Source organism: Branchiostoma lanceolatum, chromosome 5 (assembly GCF_035083965.1).
Source record: "Branchiostoma lanceolatum isolate klBraLanc5 chromosome 5, klBraLanc5.hap2, whole genome shotgun sequence".
NCBI lineage: Eukaryota > Metazoa > Chordata > Leptocardii > Amphioxiformes > Branchiostomatidae > Branchiostoma > Branchiostoma lanceolatum.
In genome coordinates, this window is record NC_089726.1 from 18,900,211 (window position 1) to 18,910,220 (window position 10,010).

A 10,010-nucleotide genomic window follows, 5' to 3' on the forward strand; every position below is an offset into this window, starting at 1 on the left:
AAACAAAATGAAAAGTCATATTTTGATATTTTTTCTTTTCCTTTTCCACCTACTGTACTTGAAAAGGCTAGGAAGAGACCCATATAGCAAATTTCCAATCGATCGTTATACTTGGTTTTATTTTAGCTGTAGTGATGTAGATATTTCATATCTTAAGGAAACAAACAAAATGAAGAGGCGTATTTTGATAAAATATATAACTGCGAATTTTGACAATTCAGCAAAGACTATTAGGTCGGGGATGTGTCAATTCTACGTCAAAGGAAATGACACAGTTTTCGAGAAAAAATTGTTCTATTTTTAAGTACGGAAAGGTATATACCGTATCGTGTACACCGTTTAATGGTATATGGAAGGAAGAAAATATGGGAGGTCCTGAGCGTATGTTTGTCAGAATACAATCCTTAGCTCGTATACACTGCGCCAGCTCACCCGTGACCCGACTTTCGGCGATCAGGCATGGTAGGTAAACTTTAGACAGGCCACATTAGAAGTGTTCAAAACAGTTTATCTAAACCGTGGCGAGACAAAGCATACCTTAAGGGACAGGTGCCTTCATACAACGTTCAGTGTTTGTTAAGTCAATACCCAGGGCATACTACGGACGATTTAAAAGCAATTAGGTACAGTGTTTTCCAATTGGACAATTTGCGGAGAGGGCATCAGTGGGATTGTGTGATTGGATGACATGGAGTGCACATGGAAGGCGTGTGTTTAGCCCAGGGGGTCGCGACAAGTTTACGTTTTCCGCTGAACATGAGATATAAACAGCGGGGGGAGTTTGTTTGCCTGTTGACGATCCTTACGCCCCACCACCCGATCCATGGCTACCGCCCGGCTCCGGTGACTAACCAAACCGATCGCCACCTTACCGAGAGATTCCCTTGCAACGCTACAACAAAACAATCGGTGTCGGGTGACCCGCTGCAATCCAGGCTGCTTTCAAACCCAATCTGCATGATTTACACAGGCAAGGGGCTTAGCAGTAAAGTTTCAAACTATTCCTACTGCGACATAGCTTCTTCTCCGTCAACTGCGCTAGTTCAAGTGCCGCGCCACGAAGGTCTTGTTCATCTGCAGCTTCTACAAAACATTGCTTCACCGCGTAACGTCCCTACTGGAGATGTACCTTAAGAGGACGGCATGTGGTAGCGTGAACGATCAGGTAGCGAAAGGGAACACCGTCGCAGGTGGCATAGATGGCTGTCGCCTGAAGACGACTTGGTTACCGATGTGCACATCACCTGATCCATGCAGAAGCTAATCCTGAGGGAGTACAGGACAGTCAGGTGCAATAAGGTATTCGACCTGTCTCCAGAATCTGGGCCGAACAACAAACGTCGTGGCCTCGTGGGAAGGACCAGGAAAGACAAGGTTTGCAACACTGTGTAGTACCGTAGATCCACTCTGATTACATACATCAGTGTCCCAACGCTGCCACCAGTGTTGGAAAGGATTAGCTGCCGCTAGTGTTGCTTATGATCAAATGTACCGTCCACTCCGAGTCTTGACTTGTTTGAGACTGATGTTGGGACACGTGGGTCCCTCTTCTTTATTGGGTATAATTCGTAACACATGTCCTACTCACTATGAGAACTCAGTTTTTATCTCCTACAACAGAGCCATCTTACTTTAAGTCAGCTTATGCTTATGATAAAGTCGGATTTGTGAGACCTTGTCAGCGACCTACATTGTTAGCGACCTACATTATCTTTTGTGAAGGAGGAGTAACCCATAGTTAATGTTTGTCGTCCGTTCGTAGGTATATATACCCCCATCCAATCTCTCCCATAGCTTAGTCAGCCATAGGGGCAACATAGCGTTCAATAAAGGTTCTCCACTGCTGATGATCTTCTGCCAGTCTGGTCATCTGGTTTGCTGTATGACCAGTCCACTCCTTCGAGTCCATGATACCACCATAGTGTGTAGCAAACTTAGAAAAGCACAGTTCACTATTTGAAACATTTTATTCAAGCTTTGCAAATGGAACTGGAAGACCAAGGCATTATTACATCGACCAAACATGATATTCTAAAGATTTTGACGGCCATCTTCTTGACACCTTATCTCTTGTATAAATGTCTGATCAAGGGAGAGTGGGAGACCCTAGGTTTAGACTCTAGTGTAGCCTCTACCAGGCTCCACAGGTCGCTGGAATGTCTGACCAAGGTAGACTCTAGGTTTAGACTCTACACGTAGCCTCTACCAGGCTCCACAGGTCGCTGGAAAAATAAGCTAGGTCGCAAACTGTACTCCCTGGCCAGCTAACTCCTCTGGCATGTTATCTGTCTATTTGGCGAATTTCTACTATTTTTCCAGCTACCTGTGGTGCCTGGTAGAGGCTATCTACATTTAGCTCTTTCTTTGGCTGCTTTGTGTGTACGTCTCTTCGAGAGTCATGCAAATTGCAAAGGTTTACAAATGTGTTGACACTTGATAAGTGATAGTACGTTTGGGAAATGGTCAATTTGTTTCTGTCAGACGGTCACCAAGACAACTTATCACGCAGTGTGGTAAAGGCAGACCTGTGGATTGTTGGAAATGGAAGTGTTATCATGTACAGGCAGGTAAATCTTGTTCAGACACAACTGTGTCGTTCTTGCAGAAGTTAATGTGATTTACCGATGATTGACAGCAGTACAATGTACAGGAGTATAACACCAGAGGAACAGGCAGGTGTTTCAATCCGAATCCTATTTTAGTTACCTTCGCCAAAAAGGTTATATTGTCGTGTGTGTGACTGTGTGTGTGTTTGTGTGTGTGTGTGTACGCGCGCGCGCGCGCGTGTGTGTCTGTGTGTGTGTGTATGCCTGCGTACAGCATAACCCAAGAAGTTGTTGATGGATCTTTATGATAAAAAGTTCGGTATGTTGTTACTCTCCTCACCAACAGCGGACAAAAAACGGGGTATATCATAAAAAGGTCACAATTTCCCCACCAACCACTGCTTGGAGAGTAATTGTTGTATGTATAGGAAGTGGTTTGAAGTGAAAACATGTTGTTGACTGTTTATGATACCCCATGCGACGTTATCTAGTTCCGGTCATAGGCCCTTGACCTATTGTTCGTGCCATGCTGGGGGTACATTGTGTAAGAACTAGGAAGGTACAATAACATTATCTTAACAAGTCACATGTTCATTTCCAATCATATGATGTAGTATTCGCCATGCTACTTAGTCTACCATATACGTTGTGTAACAGTTTCGACCAGTACTTGTTTTTCATGGGGCGTGGGGTGTGACTGTGTTGAGTTGACGCCCAAATAGTCACGTAGGCATTAACAATGTAAGTATGATCAAGTATGGCTTCTTTGGTTTGGGTTTACTAGTTTCCAAATAATATAACAAGGGGACGCTTTACATACCAAACATCATGATGATTCGTCAAGCCCATCTTGAGTAATAGTATTTTCTCATTAATTATGCAAACGAGGTCTTCATTTGCATAGTTGATATCTATTAATATTTCTCTCTTCCTCAGTTACATATGTCACATGTTTGAGAGTCCTATCATGAAATGCGGCGGATGTATAAACTTTCCTTATTAATTATGCAAATTAGATACAGATTTGCAGAATAAGTATATAATTATGTAAATCATCACTCAAGCTATCTACATAACAAAAAATCATGACCATCCATCAAGCCCTTCTTGAGTTATTCACTTTCAAAGTCTGAAGCAAAACCTACTCCTGCAGTTCCAAAACCTTCACCACTTACTCTCTGTCCACAGAGCTATCTACCACTAAAAAAGCAGGACCATAGCATGTCCAGAACACGAGATATCAAAACAGGAAGTTCCGCTGCAGTACCGTAACAAGCCGCTAGGGGACCCAAAATCTAATCATTTCCAGGTCTCGTCAAGTCCTACCCACCTACCCAATATCAAAACAATCCATCCAAGGCTTCTTGAGTTAAGCTGGTCATTTACACACACGCACGCACACACACACACACATACATACATACATACACACATACACACAAACGCTACCCAAAACACAATCTTCTTGGCGAAGATAATGATTGGGACTATACCACATTGACGCTATCGTATAATAAGACACTTGCACTGTCGAAGGACACAGGCGCTGCTGTTAGCGAGAAAATAACTGACGAAAAGTAGTGGGTGCTACTTGAAACGTCTGACTGTTTACAAAACCATATCCAATTGCTTGAGTAACTGCTCTTTGGCGTATCTTATTACCTGGGTGTCTAACCTTCATCAACGTAGCTAGAAAATAGTTTATTTACATCATACGTTCCGTAAAGGACTAACTAGCATAAATGCAAACCATCTACATGTACTACGTAAACACAATACTTGCAAATTCAATTTGTGTGAGCTGTGGCTATACCGGATAGACTCATTTCAATAAGATTTTCAACACCTCATGTCTGGGGTCGTGTGGCGCGACGGTAGAGCGTTCGGCTCAGAACCAAGTGGTTCCGGGTTCGAATCCTGTCATGTCACCGATCTTGTGCCCTTGGGAAAGGCACTTTACACGACTTTCCTTACTCCACCCAGCCGACGCAGGTGTAAATGGGTACCTGACTTTGGTTGGGGAAGGTCGTATTGAGGTCACCTGGTGGCGCCGAATGGTAGCAGCCCAGACCCTTGCGACAATTCCACATCAAATGCAAGTGTGGATAAAATACGTATATGTTGTGTATCATGTGAAACCTGTAAACCTGCACTAGAAAGGCTGCCATTGGCGGTAATTTCTGACCAATGAAAAGCCTTATTACCTCAGAAATTTTGCCAATGCTTTTGAGTGCGGCCACGGAAACTTAAAGACCCACTTGTGATTACAGACTCTTCGTCGCTGTCCCGTGTTCTAGATTCTCCCCTCTTGTCACAAAGCGGGTGCCGCTGTCGGAAAATAAAGCCAGGCGTGTCCCCAGTGTGATTGTATAGTGTATCTTTACCTCCATCTTGTTTACCCTCTCTCCCTATAAAGCCGAGTGATGGACCTATTGTTCTCTGGATGCCATCTAAAGAATGCTACAAAGTAAGGGTGCCTCATCAACTGTCTGAAGTCTATAGGCGGCAGTTTGTTGTTTTTATAGTCAGTGTATTCAGCAGCTAAAACCTATCTCTTTAACAGTGCTTCATTACTGACATGATTGATGAAAGCATTTATAGACCAGGGGGGTCCAGAAAAGCTAGATTCGGTCTTGTTTTAAAGCGTCTTGACGTCCAAAGTAGTGACTACGTCTTGATGATTGTACGTACGTTTCTTGTCTCCACAGGGACGCCAGGTGTTGCAAGACAAGATCTTTGCCAGAACAAAGAAGAAGACAACGATAGCGACCGCCACCAAGTCAACATTACCGTCCATCCCGGGACCGAGGCATAGGTATGTGTCTTACATCCGTTTAAAAATCGATGTTGACTTTTTGAATTTTTGAATCGCATGACCGTTAAACCGCCTTTAGGGGTAACACACCAGTTTTGTACAGTAAGAACAAGCTGTGTAAGACCGGGAGGGACCCGTACTCTTTTCAATGTGTGATGGTGGGATTTTTAACGTTCTTGAGATTTGGCTCTCCTCAAACACGGTTCATCCAGCATTACGTCCCATCCGTGAGGATGTCCCTAACCGAAGCTAGGTACTCATCTATGAGTCGAGTGAGGAAATAGGTGTTAAGTGCCTTTCTTTTTTTCCTTTAAAGAAAACATCAAATGATACAAATGAAGTGACATAGATGAAGTGACGGCGGACTCAAGTTGTACTTAACTTATATTCTCGCCGTCACGACGTACATTATGGAAAATAAAATGTTTGACAAGACGTGTGAATAAGTGAATGAATACATGTAGATATATAACAGAAGCCTAGTTGGAACGTGTGTCCAAAACTACCCTCTCAGAGGACAAAAAGCAAAAAAGGACACATATCTAAAAACGTTTAGTTGCTGTAATGTAATCTTGGGGCAATCTACCACGTAGAATTAGAAGCTGTCTAACGTTGTCGGAGAGGGTGTTGAAATTAATTGCATGTCCGAGGATCCCAGAAAGCCTGCCGAAGAGAACTGAATGCTGGTGGGTATATGTAGGGCAGTCTAATAAGTAATGAGTAATTGTTTCGTCTTTCCGAAAGGCACGACATTGGGGCCTTCTAGGAACCCCAAACCTCTAGAATTTAAGTCAACAACCCTAAACACAAGACCGCCATGCCACCTTGGTTCCTTACTTCCAGACGCTGACTAGATATTCATTAACAAAAATGGTTTGTTTTATGCTTCACAATACAACATAATTTCAGACTACAAACGGCGGAGAAAGTTGAAATGAAAAAAAAAAATAACTTTGGAAACCAAGAAAGTTCACAACGGCCTCTTTATTGAGATGTGCGCGTTTGACCACACATGATCTATGTCACATAAGCTGGTGTGTTACGCCGAAGGGCGGCTGTACCTGTTATACACTACAGATACATTGATGCAAAATTCAACCATGGCACGGAAAAGATTTATCACTGACCTTCTTAAGGTGAAAAGCTATACCCCCTCCCCATCGTGAATATACAAAGCACAACAAAAGAACGGAAATGCATAGAGCAGAACAACACATACCAGTGGATGGAAAGAATACCACTTAACGATTTATATATAGCTTAGTCTCGTGCATTTTTGCCATATGCGCTTCAGTTTTGTGCTGGTTTTTGTTAATTTTGTTTCTTCTATGTATTTTAGCTTTGCGTTTTGTGTACGCCTTCATGTGTGTGTTTGAAAGTTTTTATTGAACTTTGAATACTGTACCCAGGGCTAACCCTTTGTAATAGCCTTCGGCTAGTTGGGTAGCCCTGACTGTACTTTTTACAGTCAAATAAATCAAATCAAATCAAATCAACGATTTATATAACAATAAAAATGATACGAATTCTTCCTACCAATAACTCTACTTCATATGCGTCACGATTTTTGAAAACATTATTTTCAATCTGCATGTAGATACTACATATAAAACCTATAAAGCTCATACATGAAAACGCTATCGTCTCTACCTTTTCTGAACATAATCGTAACCAAATCACTTACAAAGCTCTCCGCTCCTGGTGAGTGAAAAGCCTTGAGGCAGCCAAACAATGAAAATTTATATAGCTATTGAATTCATAGATATCAAGTTCACACAAAGCTATGCCAAGTTCGCCCATTGAGCTCTACGCCATATCGGTTTCTTTTCATTCTTTTAGTTAGTCTTTTATTCGGGTCAAGTAACACAGACAACGTAAAGTCTCTGTGAAAAATTCTGCATAAGGGGCAGTGTCGGTATTCTGTTTCTGAGTGTAACTAAATTCGTATGACATTCAATCGTCTATTCCTTCGCTGAATTAGAAATGGCTATACTACATGATCTTTTTAACAATCTTATATTGAACAAATAAAAGACATATTTGAATCCATTTGGTGGCACTCAACAGGCAGGCTATCTAACTTTATCGGGAAGGATGTTCCAATAGGAAGAAACTTGGAAGAAATTTTCAACACATTTCATTATCATTCCACCCTTTCGGCAAAAGTTTTAAATCCTTCTCCGCCATGTTATATATACCAACAGAGCTGAACTTTCATGCTATGTATGATATCTTCAATTTTAACGAACTTCTGTATCACATATACATACACATATACAAGGACCCATCGGGACGATACATTGTATGCTATACCCTATTTTGATATTTGTGCTTTCGGTATTGAGAGCATCTGGTCGATCTTATGTTTTGATATTCTGTGGAACATCGACCTCAGTCAATGCCGTTTCTATCGTCCTAACGACCAAGGGTATACGAGACAGATTAACGTTTAACGTCTTAACATTAACGTATGCTTCATATGCATTAACGTATAAAAAAAAAGCACTCTGCCATATAGGAATTTGAGGATTTAGCAAGACCTTCATTCTGCAAGGGGATTTAATCAAGATAAAACCTCGATCCTTGAAATTTGCAAATGTCAGATCAGAAGACCTATAAAATGCCACATTGATAATTGCATACACGGGGAGCTATATTTACATTTTTGGCGAGACCACGGTACAACCACTAACTATAACTACTGCCCTTGAAACACACAAATACCCCAACAAGTACCATCCACATCCTGGATAAAGCACTCTAGGCAGTCAAGAACACTCGTGGCGCCTCTGGCTTTGCCACTTTCTATAAGGGCCTTCAAACAACGGTCATGCAGTGAGAATGGCTCACTGTTTCAACCCGGATTATCCATTGTTTTCCACAGGGTACAAGTAGACGTAGACACAAACAGCGGCTCCCGGGCGAGAGAGGGGCCCTTCCTGCCGCATCTGCCGCGGCCGAACAGATCCTCGAGGCAGAGTCCGAACGAGTTTGAACTCCACAGGTAAGAATGAGATTTGAAGTTAATGTAAGTTACCTTCTTACTTCTGGTTTGATTCAAAAGTTTTGTTTTAGATACGTTGTGTATTATTGTTTATTTACCTTATATGTTTTTTTTTGTACAGATTATGGTGTATACGCTATTTGGTGACTGTTTATTTGACTTATGTTCCATACATTTTTTTCTATTTTTTCTATTTGTTTTATGAAAAATCAATAAAAACATTTATATATTTTTATAAAAAAGAATGAGATTCATCGTGTCAAACACAAACTTGCAGCTCTAAAACCAGTGAATCTACTCCACATACAATTTTGGAGCTTAGAACCAATAGGCCCCAGGTTCAATACTAACCATGCCCCGACGTTGTGCCCTTTGGAAAGGCACTTTACACGACCTTCCCTGACGACCGAGTCACTTCGGCTAATCTGTTAAAATGTGTACCAAAAACACACCACGGATTTGGTGCGCCAGTGTGCCAACATCTGCACATTGGCATCCACCAAGAACCGTTAATTTTGTTTTTAAGCTGTGTTTTTCATTTTAAGAATTGCATTTAAAAAATTGCATTTGAAAAATTGCATTTGAAAAATTGCATTTGAAAAATTGCATTTGAAAAATTGCATTTAAAAATTGCATTTAAAAAATTGCATTTAAAAAATTGCATTTAGAAATTGCATTTAAAAATTGCATTTAAAAAATTGCAAATAAAAAATTGCATTTAAAAAATTGCATTTAAACAATTGCATTTAAAATATCGCATTTAGAAAGTTGCATTTGAAAATTGCATTTAGAAAATTGCAATTAAAAAATTGCATTTAGAAAATTGCGTTTAAAAAAAACCCTGCATTTAAATGATTGCATTTAACGAAATGCATGCATTTAAAAAATTGCATGCATTTGAAAAATTGCATGCATCTTAAAAATTGCATGCATTTAAAGAATTGCATTTTAACCCATCTTTCTTCATGTTTCTCCTAGCATTGTGGAGATCCTGAATCTGAAGAAGAAGGAACTTCACAGCCTGCCTGAGCAGAAACCAGAGATGGTGATGACGAGAAGTCATCGCAGCCCGCCGGGCAAAAACATGCGGATCCCAAAGGACCTGCCTATGACTATAAAGTAAGTAGCATTTATCATAATTAATAGAAAATAGACTTGATTATTTATTACATTTATTTAGTTCTCAAAAGGATTCTTGTCAGAAAACGGGATAGTTTGAAAAGATGGGATGACTTGTATTTGCAAAGTTATTTCATCAATTCACCATAAGGCCACACCAATTTAATTTGTTGCTTCTCGGATTTTTTCAGAAAAAAATTGGAGCGACAGGGCGATAAAAAGATAAAAACAAAATTTTTTGCAAATAGTCTGGGGTGAAGATAAGGGTTAACATAACATAAAGAATAAGAGGATTATTCAAATTTCAGCTTTGTATAGCTCATTTTATGCAATGCAGCCCTTTCTTTGATCTAGTACTATAATTTCAGTAACAAAATTACCTTCTGCCATGTAATATATGGATTGATATTGAGAAATAGTTTTAATAAATGAAAATTTATAAGTTATGATCAATATGACCACACTTTTTAGATATGTGCAGGCCTTTATAATCTATTTTGGTGTCTATCGAGTTTTATAACTGAAC

General features: G+C 40.3%; 1 protein-coding gene across 1 annotated transcript; it reads left to right on the top strand.

Annotated features, from left to right (window-relative positions):
- Positions 1-774: 774 nt before the first annotated feature.
- On the top strand, positions 775-9,488 carry LOC136435912 (uncharacterized). Its single transcript, XM_066429623.1, has 4 exons — positions 775-1,374; positions 5,255-5,361; positions 8,246-8,365; positions 9,344-9,488. The coding sequence occupies exons 1-4, from the start codon at positions 1,252-1,254 to the stop codon at positions 9,486-9,488; spliced, it is 495 nt and encodes a 164-aa protein (XP_066285720.1). The 5' UTR covers positions 775-1,251.
- Positions 9,489-10,010: the final 522 nt, after the last annotated feature.